We start from the raw sequence: 16,982 nt of genomic DNA, 5'->3' as shown, positions 1-16,982 counted from the left end.
TTATCCTACGGCGACGGAGGCCCACGTCGCCCACGTCTTTGTACTTTTGCCGCTAGGCGGCACGCGGAACAGTTGGCTATGGGACTGCGGCCATGCGTGTTAGTTGTGCAGATTTGTGTGGGTGTTCAGAGGTTAAAGAGCAAAGAGGTTGAAGAGGCTTGTTAGTTACAAGTTACAAATTGGCACGATAGAAATGATTACGTTAATGCGTTGCTGTTACAAGAAAACAGCCGAAGTAAAAGTCAAAATATTCTGCGAGAGGGTAAGCAGATCGTATGAGGAAAATGTAATGGAGGTTGTGTGAACAGATTTTATGAGCTGTATTTCTGACTTGAATGTGATCAGACAAATTGGAATATAAATTAAAAACAAACTTTTTTTTTTATTTGTTTCATTCTAGTCCGTCACACTAACAATTATAAATACAAACCACTCCGTCCAATGTGACATATAAGTGACATATACTCAATCTGAATGAATGAGCATTCATCCCTTCTTAGGGAAGGTAGTTCTTGTCGCCCCTTCCCAGGAAAGACAGGAGTCACAAGTTCGGCCCCATCAAGAAAAACGAAAGGTCAAGGGACACGAACCTATTCAGTTAAAGAATTTTAACTTAAATAACAAAAAGTTTTTAAAAAACTTTAATGCATCAAGGACAGTTGCTGTGGTTTTAAGAAATTTGGATTTTGTATAAAGTGTATATTACAAATATTGTATATTTATGTATTTTAAAAATCAAAACACCCAATGTAATAGTAGTTTCTAAAAGTATTGATGTTCCCTCTGATGATGGTCTATAGGGACCGAAACATGTTATGATACTAAGAAGTGATGTAGTAAAATCTTCAACAGTCACACTGGATGGAATTGTTTTATCATTTGTAATACCGTTAGTGTGACAGACCAGAATGAAACAACACAAATTTCTACTCCTAAATTCATTTTACTCATGGGAGGAATATTTTAACCACAATATTGATTAAAGATCCTGGTTAATTACATGCTTAATGAATGCCAGTATATTTCATTTTTTATTATTGTAGTGTTGTTCTTTGATAGTCTGACACATGCTTGAAGTCACACACATTGCATAGTGGTTGTCTTGACAATATGTGTTTGAGTGTGTTTGCCTAATTGTACACAGGCAAGCCGCATAATCTGCTTTGATGTCAGTGTTTATTTTAGTTTACCAGCTAAGTAAGGCTCAGTGAGTATAAATGAAGGCAGGAATGAATGAATAAGTATATTATAGCCAGTGAGATAAAATAATTGTATACTAGTAATTAAATCATGCTCAATGAAAGACTATTTTTATCTGTGTTGTCTTCCCGCTTGCTGTTTTTGACTGTATTTTACTGTATTCGCAATTCTCCATTATGGGGATATATGGATCTTTGAATATATGAATGGAGATTGCTTGCTTGCTTTTACTTTTACTTACATACTTTGTAAGCTGTGCCATAGCTCAAGTGGTTAATTGTTGGCTTCCCACTGTGGCGGCCCAGGTTCTATCCTGGGTCTAGTCAAGTGGGATTTGTGGTGGACAAAATGGCGCTGGGGCGAGTTTTCTCCGAGTACTTCGGTTTCCTCTGCCAATCTTCATTCCACCAAATTCTCCGTCATCATAATCACCCGGGGCAGGCTACAATAGGCCAATCAGTGGTCGCTGTGCCGAGTGGACCCAGTTGAACTCCACCCCCCACTAAGCAAATACATACTTTATAACCTTTAACAATGTATGCATTGACAGTTTCTGACAAAAGCCTCAAATTATGGTGCACAACTATAATTAACTTCTGTCTATGTAATTTATAATCTTATTACTTATTAGCGATGTACTCATCGACATTGTTCCTGTTAACAGGCTCAAATTATGATGCATAAGTACATTTAAGTTATATTTATGTAATTTGTAATCTTATTAATTTTTCAATTAAACTGTTGTTGTACAGATGTCATTGTATTTATATTGTATTTACTTATTCCATATCCTGTGGTGTCTACCTGTATCTGGATTTATGGAACATAAATAAATTGAACAAAAAAATCCTTAATAGCTCCTGTTGCAGCAGCAGTTTAGTCACTTGAACAGTCGTATGCTTGACCACCCCCCAAGTTGAAGCCTCTTTTATTTCCTGTTTTGGGGTGTGCCTCTCCCAGTGTTGTGAACATTGCATTTTAGTGATTTTGTATGACTTCTGACTGCTGGATTCGGAACACATGCCACTGCTTGAATTTGTGTGCCCAAGGAAAGAAACTGTTGTGGCTCGAGGCACATGGTTTAGCAAATCTCTCCAGAATTCTAGATGATGTTCTCTCTCCTCCTGTCTCTTCCTCTCATAAGAGAGGTTCACAAATGGGTGGAAGGGTCATTTGCTTTCCAAAGCTGTGGATAGTCCATTTGTGATTTGGTTATTCTGCAGTTGGATAATTAACATCACAGTTGTATAACTCTTTTCAAAATGTTTTATTTTAGTGTGGAACAAGTAATTCTTCAAAACTGGAACCACCCAAACCAACAACACATGACATGATCGGTCCACCAGACCCCATATCAAATCTGCGGCCAGTTGCTTATCATGTACCAAGAAATGAGCATGAGATTGAAAAGGAGTTCCGTGTACGTAGAGAAGAAGTTCAGAAATGGAATGAAACCTTTTGGACTAAACACAACAAAAGTTTCATTAAGGTACAATTAAGATTGTGTTACATGTAGATAGAATGGTAGAACAGGAGTAAATAAGTATGTTTTGCAATATTTTTCAACTAGCACAACTTTTTATTAACCCATTCACTGCTAATAACATTGAGATTCTCATGGCAGTGAGTGTCTCCTACCCTGAAGATAGAGGCATCAATAACAATCTACCAGGTTACACAGCATCTCATTCCAGAAGACAGTTGTCTCCGGTCAAATTAGTTGTATAGGCGTTTGCCACTCGCTGTATATGTTCGTGTGTCACATCAAAAAACAACTTCAAAGGCTACAGAACTTCACATACAAGAAACAGAATTTCACCTAAGGTAGTTATGTTAAGTCCATTAACACTGAAGCATTTTGTTGAAGTTATTGGGTCTCCAGCCTTGCTAGCTTTAGTTGGTTTGTGTCACCCTTCCTGTGTGACATGAACCCACATTAGCTCTCCCACCTCATGTCCTTCCTGATATCTAACTCATGTGTTGCCTGTCTAATATGCTTCGTTTACCCATCTCTGGAAGTATGATAGGGCTGACTGATGTGCATGAACACTGTCTCTTGTTATAGTAGCCCTGATGTAAGGTTCTGGTAAATTCTGTTTCTTGTTTGTAATTTTATTTATAATTGTATTTTCTAAAGGTATGTTTTGGCAAAGCTGTTAAGGTTACTGCAGTTAGAGAGCGTTTATTGCATGTGCAAGAATGGTGATTAATTTTGTATTTTCTAGGGACACAAAAAGGTAAGTTCTTTATTTTGGTTCTGTGGCAAGGTAAGCTTAGCTTATTTTGTATGAACCAGTGTTGTTTTAACTTGGTTTGCTTTGTTCTGGAAATTTTTTCTTTTGTTTTTGTAGTTTATTCAGTTTCATGTCAATTGAAAGTCAAGTCATGTTCCATACAAATACACTAATTGTCATGCCATACATGTAACATTTGGTGGATCCTTAGCTACTTTCAGAGAGAGGAACTTTTCCCCCTCTACACTTTATATATTTTGGCAAATAACCATGGCCTCCTGTGCTCCAGATCGTTTGGGACACACCCATATAGTAGCCAAAACTAAGAGGAGGAATAACACTTCATTAATAAATCAATTTACCCTCATGTAATTAAAAAAATATTGGGAATAAGGATTTGAGTCACACCCAATATCTCTACTGCAATAGCTGCACAGTGCTTTAACAGCTGTGGCTACTGTACACATTCGTAAGAGTATGGAGTAAATTTCATAATAGCTTTGGGTGTTCTGTACAAGTATGTGTATGCACTTACAGTGTCTGAAGTTGACCAACAGACTTCCAATGAAGAATGTAACAGATTCTATAGCTGAAGGGCTGGATTAGGGGCTGCAGATGTTTTGCCCACTCAGAAAGAGGCCAACACAATACTTTTATGTATTTTTAATAAGTGGAAACAATATGCATAATGAGTATCTTTTCTCAGCACATTATAATATCAGATGATGCTGCTTAAAAATCTATATACTAAAAATAATAATATAGTTTACAGTATCTCCATGGCCTACATCTAGTCTGTGGGCCATAGTTTATCTGTCCCTTAACAAAGGTAATTATGTTTAACAGGAACGCAAAGAATTTATTGCTGCCAACCTACCACCAAATGAATCTGCAGGAACAGGAAAACAAACTTTGACTGCTGATGAAATGTCTGTATTCTATAAAACTTTTCTTGACAAGAATTGGAAAGTTCATGTGCAATACAATGCTGAGTGGTACTGGAAGAATATTGGACTAGTTATCTTTGCTTTGAGAGTTAAAATATTTAAAATCAAGCAAAGGCTCATGTCAGATTCACAGTAGCCATCGGGTACATCATTCCGACAACTTTGTTGAAAGACCACATCATAGATTGTGGCATTGTGAGTGTCTCCTAGAGAATATGAGTCTAAGAATGGTGATGCTGCTTGTACAATGAGCTCACAGGCTGAATATCCAACCCATGATAATCTCAGAACATTCTGGAGTACTGTTTAATAATACTGTTTTGACAAGTTGTGATCAAGTCAAGGTTTCAGATAAACAACGTGGAACAGTGAATATTTCACAGAGCACATAACAGTAGCACTTCCGTATGCTTAGGGCAGAGTCTTGCTTCTTTTTGTGGTTGCTTGTAGAATGCCGCTTCTCCATGCTTCATTATAAGAATGCTGATGTAGCAGTAATGTTATAGACTTGTACTAGGGAGGCACAAAGTTCAAATTTATGTTGGGCCACTGGGTATCTTGAGAGGTTTTCATAGTTATCTTCAGTCCCTCCAGCTTAATACCAGGATTGCGCTTTGATTGGGCCCAGCTGCTTTCTTCCAGACCCTTTCCAATTTACTATTCATCTACTATCCTGTCAGTAAGTGCCGTATAGCATAGATGCTAGCAGCACCATAAGTAAATCACAAAGAAAAGAAAGGTTCGTAGGAAGTCTTGTGTGAATGAGAGTTTCTGCCGTCTTGCTGTACCAGCCATCTCATTAAACACTGTTACCACATTACCGACACTGTCAGTGAATATAGTGCAAAGGAAATACTGCAAACTGCTGCATTTTCTTTTTATAGCATTGCAGACTGAATCCTGAGGATAGGGACAGTGATTAGTATGAAATGTCAGAATGTTAAAGGTAAAGGTAAAGTCCCTGTGCTTAAGCACCGCGCTGTGAAGATATATGGGGGAGTGTCCACCATTCTTGACCTCAGCATTAAATGGAGAAGAGTGGTCAGCCACTTGACCCGCAGGGAAAGATCCCCTGGTACCCATTGGATAGGAGGTTTGGTGGGCCCCAGAACCAGTCTGAATATTGTGGAAAGGAGAAAAATCTCTGTCCCACCAGGAATCGAACCCCAACTATCCACTCTCTACTCTGTCACTATACTGACTGAGCTATCACAGCTCTGAAATGACAGAATGTAGCCAATCGTAACAAAATTATCACCCTAAAGAACCATTTAATGCAGTTTTTTTCATCTTGCTACCTCCAGACAAAGTATGCCCTCTCCACAAGATAAAGTGTTGCAGTAGAATTGTTAGCTCCTCCACTTTATATCTGGAAGTTCGTCAGTTCAGTTCTTAATTCAGGGGCTATTGTTCAGAAATCCGAGGAAAGAGTAGCTGGACGGACCTATTCAAGACGACCTGGAAAATGTTTGTGTGTGGCAGGACATAAGAATTTTGGGTGTAAAGAACTGGAGGAATGTAGCATCGAATAGAGGAGAATGGTGAGCAGTCCTGAGGAAGGCCAGGGCTCACAAAGGGCTGTCGTGCCAGTGATGATGATGATGATGAGTTATCACAGTTATGAGTTTCCTCAATCCCTCCATTCCATGAGTGCTTCCTTTTGTATTGTAATTTATCATTTGCGGTCTTCTTTCCCAGTTAAAATTGAGGCCTTCTGGGATGTGACATCGTGTAGTTTGGTTGGTTGGTAGGTTGGTAGATGGAGGCAACAGTTTCCCCCGAAGTGCTGGTACCCACCCATGAAGCTACACAGTTTCACACCCCAGAAGATCATGATCCTAAAATACACCACTGTGAGAACCTCACATCTCATGTGCTCCCACTTGACACTATATAATTTGTGAAGGTGATAAACAGTCCAAACATCTGTCTTTCCATTTCACAGCTTCTCCTAAATGATGCTTCCTAGGGAAAAACAGTATGACAAAAATAGTTTCTGGAATTGCAGTGCGGATTATTCTACACAGGAATGCTGGTAACTGGATAAATTAAGAAATAAGCTCATATTTCAGCATCCCGTTGTATTGAGGCATCATCCTATTTTTTACTAATGTATCCGTCAGTAATACAACTTCAAAAAGACATTAGGAATATGTTGTTCACTAAAAATGCATTTTAATATTATGATAGTTCAAATCAATAAAATGCCCGTAGGCCTTTACATAAATTTACACATTAAAAGTGAACCCGAGGACCACATAATGAGTGAGGCAGACAAAGCGTTCGCAGATATCTTAGAAGAAACGGCTATAAAAATCCAGCTGCTGCTTGGAGGACAGAAGAAGGTAAACGAAGCCCTCTGACAGACTCTAGAAACCATGGGCCGTGCTCCTAGCCGGCAGGGCCTACAAAATGGGCTCTAGGACTTTCTGGGGGAGCCGATCACCCCCACCAGGAGAAGAGACGCAAGAAGATCAGCATGCTGGAACTGTGGCGAGCCAGGCCACTTTCAGAGTGGGTGCTGCTAGGGAAGGGAGGAAGGAAAGGACGACCGGCGCCATAAACGTGACGATAGGCCTCCGAGAGACACATAGGAACCGCCAAGGAACTTCGAATGGCTACCTAGTAAAAACAGGTAAGCAGACAGGATGGATGGCCAATCATCGGGGAATGGCACAAAAGGGCAGATGCTTCATGTACATTGAGGCCACACCGTGACGCATCGACCATCATTACGGAAGGGGCCAACCTTAGCCTGGTGACACAGGGATGGGTCGGTGACTAACCATGTCTCGTGACCGTGGTTTCGGGGCGCACGTGACTGTGGCCAGGAGAAACATCGCCTTTGGGTGGCTTGAAAGACAGCCAAATCAACGTTACATTATACAGAGAGTGTCTGGGGAAACTCCCCATCTTAAACGAAATTTTCCTGATATGGCCCAGGGACGGCGCTCACTGAAAATTGGGTTATTCGTTGCCAGTGTAAGAAATGGGATCATATTGAGGCTGGGCATCCTGCGCCATATGATGCATTTGTGGACCTAGGGTGCCAAACCGATTCGCCAACAACTGAGGAGGCTCCCCCTATCAACACAGGTGGAGGCAAGTGAAATGCTCGAGGACATGAAATGACGTGGTGTTATCATAGAGTCAGTCAGCCCCTGGTCATCCCCGTCATTCTTGTCCGGAAGAAGAACGGCAACCTGCGCTTCTGCAGAAACTACAGGAAACTAACCGATGTCACAAATAAGGGCTGTTTCCCACTGCCCGAGATTGATGACAGTCTAGACTCGCTGGCTGGAGCCAAAGGGTTCTCCACTCTCGACCTGAAGAGCGGGTATTGGCAAGTGGATCTACACCCTCACCAAGCCCTTTGGTCCCTCCAACATTCCAATGAAAATTGATAGGTCAGTGGAGGCCATCTTAGGCATCGCGACTCATGCATCATGTACCTGGACGACGTGATCGTGATTGGCCTACGTTCCTAGAGCACCCTCTCAACCTGCGGACAGTGTTCCAGCGACTTCGCAGAAGCCCGCCTAAAGCACAATCCGGAGAAGTGCCAACGTTTTCAGAATGAAGTATGTTGACTCGGGCAAATTTGTTTCACCTGAGAGGATAACCACAGACCCCGAGAAGCTGAAAGACCGTACGGGAATGGCCGATCCGGAAGAATAAGCACAAAATTAAAAGCTTCCTTGGCCTATGCACATACTGCAGATGGTTTATTTCCGGTTTCGCGAACATTGCGAAACCGCTGACCAAACTCACGGTGGAGAGGAAAGCCTTCCAATATACACCAATAGTTGAAGCCTCCTTCCAAACACTAAAGGAGGCCCTCTCTACTGCCCCTATTCTTGCTTACCCGCGGCAAAAGAGAGGTTCATCTTTGACGTAGATGCAAGTATCGTCGGGGTTGGAGGAGTACTCTCCAAAGTACAGCACGGACAGGAGCGACTAAGAGCCTACTACAGTAAGACGCTAAACGAGGCCGAGAGAAATTACTGCGTCTCCCGACGGGAAGTACTTTCAGTCATGAGGACACAGGGACATTTCCGTAAGTACCTCTACGGACAAGCGTTCCACTTGCTGACCGACTTGCGTTAACCTGGCTCATGAGTTTTAAGAACCTCAAGGTACAAACCACCCGCTGCGTTCAGCGCCTGTAAGTGTACAACTTCACTTCCGCACACCGTCAAAGACGAAAATACAATAATGCCGATGCTCTTTCGCGACAGCCATGCCAAGATGTGTGTACCCACTGCCACAAAATCGACACGAGGACTGAGGTCAACCAGATACGAGCTTCTGCAGCTGTAGCCTTGACCGGCTGGGATCCAGCCGCTCAGAGAACAGAACAACTAAACGACCGACCAGGACATACGAGTATATCCCATTCAGGAGGGGGTAGAGGGCGAACGGCGCCCAGAATGGAAAGACATCGCCGACCTCCGCCCCACGTACAGAATCTGCTTGACCCAGTGGAAATCCCTCGCCGTGAGGAACGACATATTAGATCGCTGCAGTAATGCGCTGATGGACGATCTAAAGTAGCCCAGATCGCTCTTCCTCGGAGCACAGTTAACGACATGTTGACTGAACCACATGATGGTCAGGAGGTCAATTGGGTGTCAACAAGACCCTGAATAAGGTCCGGCAGAAGTACTATTGGCTCCAGGTAAGTACCCCTGTTCAGAATTGGTACAGGCAGTGCTACACCTGCGCAACCAGTCTCAGTTCCCGGACCAAAAATCGGGGCCCCCTTCGAAAGGATGTAGCAGGGCCCTTCTCACAGAGCGACCAAGGAAACTGATACCTCCTTATCGCTATGGATTATTTTACAACGTGGCCGGAAGCCTACGCCATTCCCAGTCAAGAGGCTTCGGCAGATGCGGACGCTCTGGTTATCAACTTCTGCCGCTTCGAAGTACCGATAAAACCTTACATCTGCTGCAGAGGAATTTCCACTACCTAATTATGCAAGACGGAGTCATGGCGAGTCAGCTTCACGTCCCTGTCGCTTCACACCCGGGGAAACGTCACCCAGAGCACATTGTAAAGGAGACTGGGTGGGCCCCAGAACCGGTGTGGCTATGATGGAGGGAGGAAAATCTCTTCTCCCTGCCGGGAATCGAACTACGTTTCCTTGGTCATGGCTCGGTATAGTGTGCAGTGGTGGGTTCTTGTAAACAGCGTAATTAACCTTGGAGTTCCATAAAGGCCAGAGACTTTACTGACAAGCTAAGCGACTGCCAGCTTCTCTGCTGGATGGAGTTTGTTTTCGGGGAGCTGCGTAATTACCAGGGCAGTAATTTCGAGTTTCGTCTGATACAGGTTTTGCAACGCCTGGGGGCGAGCAGGACGCGCATCACGCCCCTGCACCCGCAATGGGACAGCATGGTGATACGCCACTTCAAAGCGGCCGAGGAGCACCTATGGAAGGTCGTCTCATTTTATAAGAGGGATTGGTTGCTTACTCGTCATTCTCCTGGTTTACAGGACATCTACTCACGACACTGCGGGTTTGACCCCAGCTGGCCTAGGTTTCGGAAGAGAACTCCGACTGCGCTGCGACATATTGTTTGGGGCATCCCCAACAAGGAACGACCTAGACTCGATCACGCTAGAAATTTAGTGGATCATCTACCAGTGCTTCTCAACCGCCGGGCCGCGGCCCAGTAGTGGGCCCTGGCATCAATTTTACTGGGCCGCGAGAGGCTCTTCTGGAATTTGTCATTTTCATTTTCTAAGCATTTTTCATGAATAAATATTTTATAGTGGAAATATTCGGAGGAGAATAATATTTGTGTCGAGAAGCTCAGACACAGAACACCTAAATCTGTGTAGCAGATGTCAGTGACCAAGCCGCATATTTTTAAACATGGAAGTATTCGTGAATGATCGGGAATTTTCAGACATCCAAATCTTTCAACATTCGGGAAAGGCAATACCGGTGTTTATGACCAGTCATAAAAATTGCCTGCAAGCCGATTTCAACAATGGGCGGCATATCCTCTGTTGTCAGAACTGAGCGAAATAACATCTCTGTTGCAAATGTCAGTGACCAATCAGCAAGGAATAATCAGAATATAACTTGAAAACCTCCATTGCCTTTCTGACGGAATGTACGGCGGCCACTGATTTCTGAAAATGGTATTTCTCTAGGAAAGTAAGAATGATCAACTTTTTACCCATTGCCAGTCACCCCGATCGTCCAGTCTAGGTACACGTCACTCTTGCACTCTCACTCATCACATCTTCGGAGTTAATTGCAGAAGTGCCACTCTTCAGACTCATAATTATCTACATCACTTCCACATTTCTTCATAACTTGAATTTTCACATAATTCTAAAATATCACTTGCTTCCAGGCAGGGCCATTTTGAAGCCATTAAGCAGCTGGTTCGAAGGTCGCTCACAGGCCTCCGGTTGGAAGAAAGAACAAGTACGCGAGAAACCAGTTATTGGATATTAGGTAGCTTCACTTAGTATCACTCTCCACTAAGAGATGGCAGAGCAATAAATATTTTCCTGAGAGCTTACACTTGGCGAGGCCCCCGTCGATAGCGAACTTCACAGGCTGCCGAGGACGTACGCGGGTTAGTAAGTGTTAAAACAAAGCGTGCTTCGCGATACAATGAACTACAAGACCAGGTAGTAAGAGACAAACTAGCTCAGCCCCAAACCCATCTCGATTAACAACAAAGTTTATCCATAAGTTGAACTTCATAATCAGATACTGTAGTGCGCGCTAGTTTCTGCATTTTTAGCAAAAGAAAGGAGAACTGGTAGTGGCGGGCGTACAATTGAAGCAGGCATAGAAGCACTTCTAGATAGTGGATTTCCTAACAAAAAACTCAGTGTTGTATTCTCCAAACAAGGATACATCCTTTCATTGGTGTTATACAAAGTAGAAAAGAAATTCTTGTCGGCTGATAGTAAGTTGCATGTACTCCTATTAACATACATTATGTTAATGCAATTAAGAATGACGCTAATCACTTCAGTCAAGTCCTTGTACAAACATAACTCGTAACGTGTTTGTTTTGCAGGCCGCGCCTTCTCTCATACATTGTCTATCATAATCTATTCAAATATCTTCCTTATTTAAAATAACTTCAAATATTTTGCTTTGAGCAACGCGAGCGGTGAAAACCAAACGGCCTTCACGCTGCAAAGATTAATGGGTAGGTGCTGCGTCTTTTGGATTTACAGTGTGCCGCCCCCGGAGACAAGAAAGCAAATGAAAGATAGTGGAGGCCGCTATTTGCCTTCTTGGCTAACCCATGTCTTTTCATGATTAGGAAAATCATGTTAACAAAATTACAATTTAATGATGACATAAGAATTTTGACATATGAACTCTTTAATGCATAGTGTCTACCGTATATATCTCCTGCTTTAACAGTAACAGTAACAGTAACAGTAACAGTCCCACATCTGTACAGACCGTTACTGTAACCTAGGCACAGCAATTTATTCGAAACCCTACAATAGGTGGTACATATATTAATGCAAAATTCTAGTCACGCATCAACAAGTGACAAACGCACATTGAGAAAATATTCAAGTGACAAACGTAAAAATATGTTAATATCGAAACGAATATAAACTAGTGCAATGCTCAGTACCTTCAAGTGTGCCACAGCTGCTCGATGGGCCATGCCATAGCTCAGGCGATCAGTCGCCGGCTTCCCACCGCAGGGGTACGCGTTCGAGCCCAAGTCAGGTCATGTTGGATTTGTGTTGGACAAAATGGCACTGGGTCACGCCTCCAGTCTGCACTTGCTCACACTGGTTCCTCGCTCGCGGATTTTCTTCTACCCTGAAGATTGCGATACGCTCCTCCGAAACGTTGGTTAACACAACATCTACACGGCGCCGCATCTCAGAAGACTGCTTTATTCATAGTCACCGCCGTGAAACCCTCAAATCTAACAAAATTTCACTTCTCCGGCAGCATTTAGTACAGACAACACCCACCCCCACCCCCTCCAGACATGAGTGTAACGCAAAGGGACTCCCTTAAGCACCTAAATGTTACATTCATCATTCATTCACTCATCTGTAATCTGTCAAGACGAAAGGTCCACAGCCTCTTCCAAAACAGTTCCTCCACTTGATGCGATCTAGAGCTTTCTCCTTCAAATGAAAATATCCTCTTCTGTCCTCAAGGTCATCCAGCATCCTCTTACGTCTTCTTCCTCGTCTTCTGGTCACTTCTATCCGCCCCTCTATCTTTCCTTCAATAACTTCTTTTAGAAGGCAGTTACCGCGTAAGATATGACCAATCCAATTAGCCTTAAGTTTTCTTATTTCATGTAAGANTGTTACACTTAATTACTTTCATCTTCACTGTGCTAAGTCTGTAATTGGCCTTACGGCTGTTGACTTGGCACATAAATAATAAAGAATTGAATTGAATTATTAATATTACACAGAATAATAATTTACAGAAGGTTGATTAGTGCAGCGCTGATTGCTTTGGATATTTCGCAAGAATATACAGAACTTATTATTATGTAACCATGAAACAAGGGAACGGAAGAACAGATTAGAAATTTCCCAGGGCTCAAGGTCTCCCTTTGCGTATAGACACAGGAAATAACGTGAGAATAAATCCAGGAGTTATGTTGCTTCAGTAGCTGTGAGAAGAAACTGTGTGCTTTGGTTTGTTGCAAGTCTTATGTTAACCTTCTGAAACCTAAAATCCAAGCATATAGTATCTAAAAATTCAGTTCTACGTAAAATTACCACATTGCGTATTCGGAACAAGCATGAACTGGTTAAAAATGTTTAGAGAAGTTATTGCTTTTTACAGTGCGAATTATACGAATGTTATTAAGTACATGGTGGTAACTGGAGAGCTTCTAATGAGACAGCAAATGGTACATATGGTAACCGCGGCCAGTTTCAAATCCTTAGCAACTTACATTTTCTTGTCACCTTTCAAGTTTTCTCAACGTACAGAATCTATAAACACCGGTCAGTTAATTCTGTTTTGTTCTGAAATTCATACAAACCACTCAGTCAAGGTGCAGATTTCTTTTAATGTACTCGCAAAGCTGATGGTAATTATATATAAAAACGGTCATCCGTGCACTGTAATAATAACAGCAATGTGTTACCCCCTCTGTGGTCTAGTGGTCAGAGTTCCTGGCTGCAGATCCAGAGGTCCCGGGTTCGATTCTCGGCGCTACAAGATTTTCTCAGAAGTAGTGGGTCTGGAACGGGGTCCATTCAATGATAATTGAGGAGCTATTTCAAGGAAATAGCGGCTCCGGTCTAGAAAACCGAAATTAACGGCCGTGGGGATTCGTTGCGCTGACCGCGTGACATTGTCTATCCGCAAAAGTTGGTCAGTATAGTTCGCTTGCGGACTACAGGCTTAGGTCCGCTTATCTGATATCGTGTTTCTTCCATCCATACGTTTCATCTTCAAAACTCCTCAACAGGTTTCGAGGCCTGAATGCACCATGCCAACGGAAATGTCCTTTGAGTCTTACACACACACAGTGGTTAATATCCATTACTTGAGTTAGCATTTAAAATCTCTCCATTTAGAGGGTCTATGTATGTATTTCGTATGGCTCTCAGAATAATCAGCTAGCACATAGTATGCTAGAAGGTTATTTCCATTTTGATTTCCGAAGAATACGACAAGCAAGTCGCAAGCAGAACCGCGCAAGGCGTTGTGTTCGTTTTCTGTGGGGAAGGATCTCAGTTTTAACCAACAGTGAAATTATGTATGGTAATGGATCTTGGAGATACATGCAAACTTTTTTAGATAATTCCTTGTAAAATATAAAAAATGGCAGGTGCATCTATATTTTACTTTTGGCATGATGGCGGTAAACAGTGAACCACTTGTTATTGTCACAGACCATTCAGAGGCTTGTAACTTCTGCACGAAACATTGTTTGTGGGGCAGCTTAATTGCTTCTATCTCGAGGGTGCAATTTTTTGAGGTTATATCCGACATATGTATCATATACTGAATATATTCTTGTGTAATAAGGTTTTCAATAAGGGTATAATTTGCTTCAGTTCATTATTTATGTGCTTATTCACGAGTCAAAAGGCCAATCATAAATTAAACGCAACCAAAAAAGGGAACAAAATAGATACACACACACGCGTGCACAACAAAAGACAAGACAGGCATCTTGTATCACTTAGACAATAATAAAAATTCAGTAAGTACAATCACACCAAAAACTATGCGGCGAGAAAAAAGATACATACACATAAACATATATACAGATATTCGTAATGGACTTACTTACTTACTCATGGAGCCGAGCCCTTCTTGAGGAGCCGCCAATTCTGCAGCTACTCAAGAATTTCCCACCATTTTATGGAACCTGAAGGTTCATCACCACTGGTCCCTATCCTGAGCCAGATCTATCCAACCCATACCATCCCATCCTATCTCTCTAAGATCCATTCTAATATTGTCCACCCACCTACGCCTTGGTCTTCCCTGTGGTCTTTTTCCTTCTGGCTTTCCCACCAATATCCTATACTCATTCGTAATGGACACAGTTAATATCTAATAATTAAGAAAGCATAGTTATAAAATACGATTAAGAGAAAGTGTTTTGGTTCAAAATATGTCATTGTCCCTAGAGACAATATTAGCCGCTGAAGCGCCCTAGCAGAAGAACAATTTTTACTTCAAGAGTAGACATTGAACAGAGAGACATTTGCAATATACCCAGCAGGCACTCGGAGACCATCAGTCTGCAAAAGAGGAAGTCAGAATTTATAGGAAAGATAAACTATAATAACAATAACAATCCGTAACTTATTTACAGTTATAATAGAATAATTTTGCTCTACTATGATTCAAACCTACTATCATCTGCGCACAACCTCAGCGCACCAGCCTATAGGGGAATTGTAATATTATCGTTGCATTATAAGCTTGCGTTATTTAAATAATCCATTAACAACCACAAAGTCTGTAGACTGGAAATCTCTGCAATAGAATCGTATTCTTTATTAATTCTAGCCGGAACTCCTCGTTAAATACAGTATTATTTAGATAAATTTCTCGCTTCATGTGCGTGCACTATAACAACTTTTATTTTACTGTTTCTTGTTATCTCCCACTGAACTAGCCTAGTCTTATATGTTGAAATAGCTGGGTAAACCTGAGAGGAGTTGTCCAGTGATTGAGATTAGCTCTTTCTAAGGGGCCCAACTGAGTAGATATCTTCCTGTCTCACCTGAAGACTGAAACAGATCCAGTTTCCGAAACTTCGTGTCCTGTATTACCTAGAGTGTCCTCTATTACCTAGAATTCCGGACGATGGAAAGAAGTCCAAAAACCCAGTAATTCTGTGTGTCATCCACCATCGTCAGAACCCTTTAGAATCTACGTGTCAAAATTTGTTTGTTCAGTGCCTTAGAGAGAACATGTCGTTTACAAGGATCGCCGTGATCTGTAATGTTCTTTTAAAGAGAGCTACGCCCTGTGGTAAGTTTTAATCAGTCATAAAAGCGGTTCTTTATCTTGTATCTTCTTTGCCTGCACTTATCTTGTAGTGCTATTGCTCAATATTTGTCAAGGTATCACTGTGACGACCATTATTGTGGGTATTCTCTTTCCGCACTCCCCCTTCTCCTCCCGTTTCTTCGTTTCTGTTGTTTAACTCTATTATTTATTCGACACTTTTTATTTTTATGTTACAGCTCTCTACTATAATGTCGGGAAAACAAACATGAAGGTATATTTAACTATTGACACAAGTAATAGTGGCTGTCATTCAGAGTGGTTATTTGATCAGGATGAATCAGTTAGAATTACATCTCTGCTGTGGAGCAGCCTTTACTCTTTTCACTGAAATTACCCATGCACAAGAAAATGAAGTAAATGCCAGTTGTTCAAATATACTGAAATTAATCCCTGCAATTATCTAAAGATATGTGTTGCAACTGCGAAACACCTAATGTAGCAAATTTAGGGTGTTGTACCACGAAATGAGGTAAATTATTTCACCAAAATGGGTAGGTTTACCGTTAGATCCCACTTGAGCCTTTAGGATTTCAAAGAGGATGAAGGAAAATAAAAATTTTTGCATTGTTAGGTACGTACTTGACGGTCACAACCTTCTCTTGAATTCGATTTGTCGTCCACGAGTAATTGAAATTGTGATATTTTAGATATATTTATTAGGATGGTGTTTCTCAACCGCACGACCGCGGCCCCGTACCGAGCCCTCGTCTTATATATATATATAAAAAAAAAAGAATTTACCGGGCCGCGGTCTCACAAAGGTTGAGAACCACTGTATTAGGAGGCTTGGCGTTTAATTTTGTACCGTATTCTTCAGAATATATATTACTTCACTGTAAGATGAATTAACACATTCACTAACTCACTCATTGAGCTGAGCTCTACTTGAGAAGCCGCCAATTGTGCAGCTACTCAAGAGCTTCACAGCATTTTATGGAACCCGAATGTTCATTACAGCGTTCACAAGAGCCCTTCAGTGGTCCCTATCCTGAGGCAGATCAATGCGTTCCATACCATTATATCCTATCACTCTAAGATGCATTTCAATATTGTCCACTCGCCTACTTCTTGATCTTCCTA

The 16,982-nt window shown here is 41.8% G+C and overlaps 1 protein-coding gene across 2 annotated transcripts; it reads left to right on the top strand.

Annotated features, from left to right (window-relative positions):
- On the top strand, positions 1–10,098 carry LOC111871470 (cytochrome c oxidase assembly factor 8). Of its 2 annotated transcripts, none has more exons than XM_023864619.2 (3): positions 1–262; positions 2,477–2,689; positions 9,881–10,098. In XM_023864619.2, the coding sequence occupies exons 1-3, from the start codon at positions 194–196 to the stop codon at positions 10,061–10,063; spliced, it is 465 nt and encodes a 154-aa protein (XP_023720387.1). In that variant the 5' UTR covers positions 1–193; the 3' UTR covers positions 10,064–10,098. The 2 variants fall into 2 exon arrangements, with proteins under 2 accessions (XP_023720387.1, XP_023720386.1); XM_023864618.2 differs by lacking the exon at positions 9,881–10,098 and adding an exon at positions 4,281–4,766 and having other exon boundaries at positions 5–262.
- Positions 10,099–16,982: the final 6,884 nt, after the last annotated feature.

Source organism: Cryptotermes secundus, unplaced genomic scaffold, assembly GCF_002891405.2.
Source record: "Cryptotermes secundus unplaced genomic scaffold, Csec_1.0 scaffold465, whole genome shotgun sequence".
NCBI classification, from domain to species: domain Eukaryota; kingdom Metazoa; phylum Arthropoda; class Insecta; order Blattodea; family Kalotermitidae; genus Cryptotermes; species Cryptotermes secundus.
This window is presented reverse-complemented; position numbering and strand designations above follow the sequence as displayed.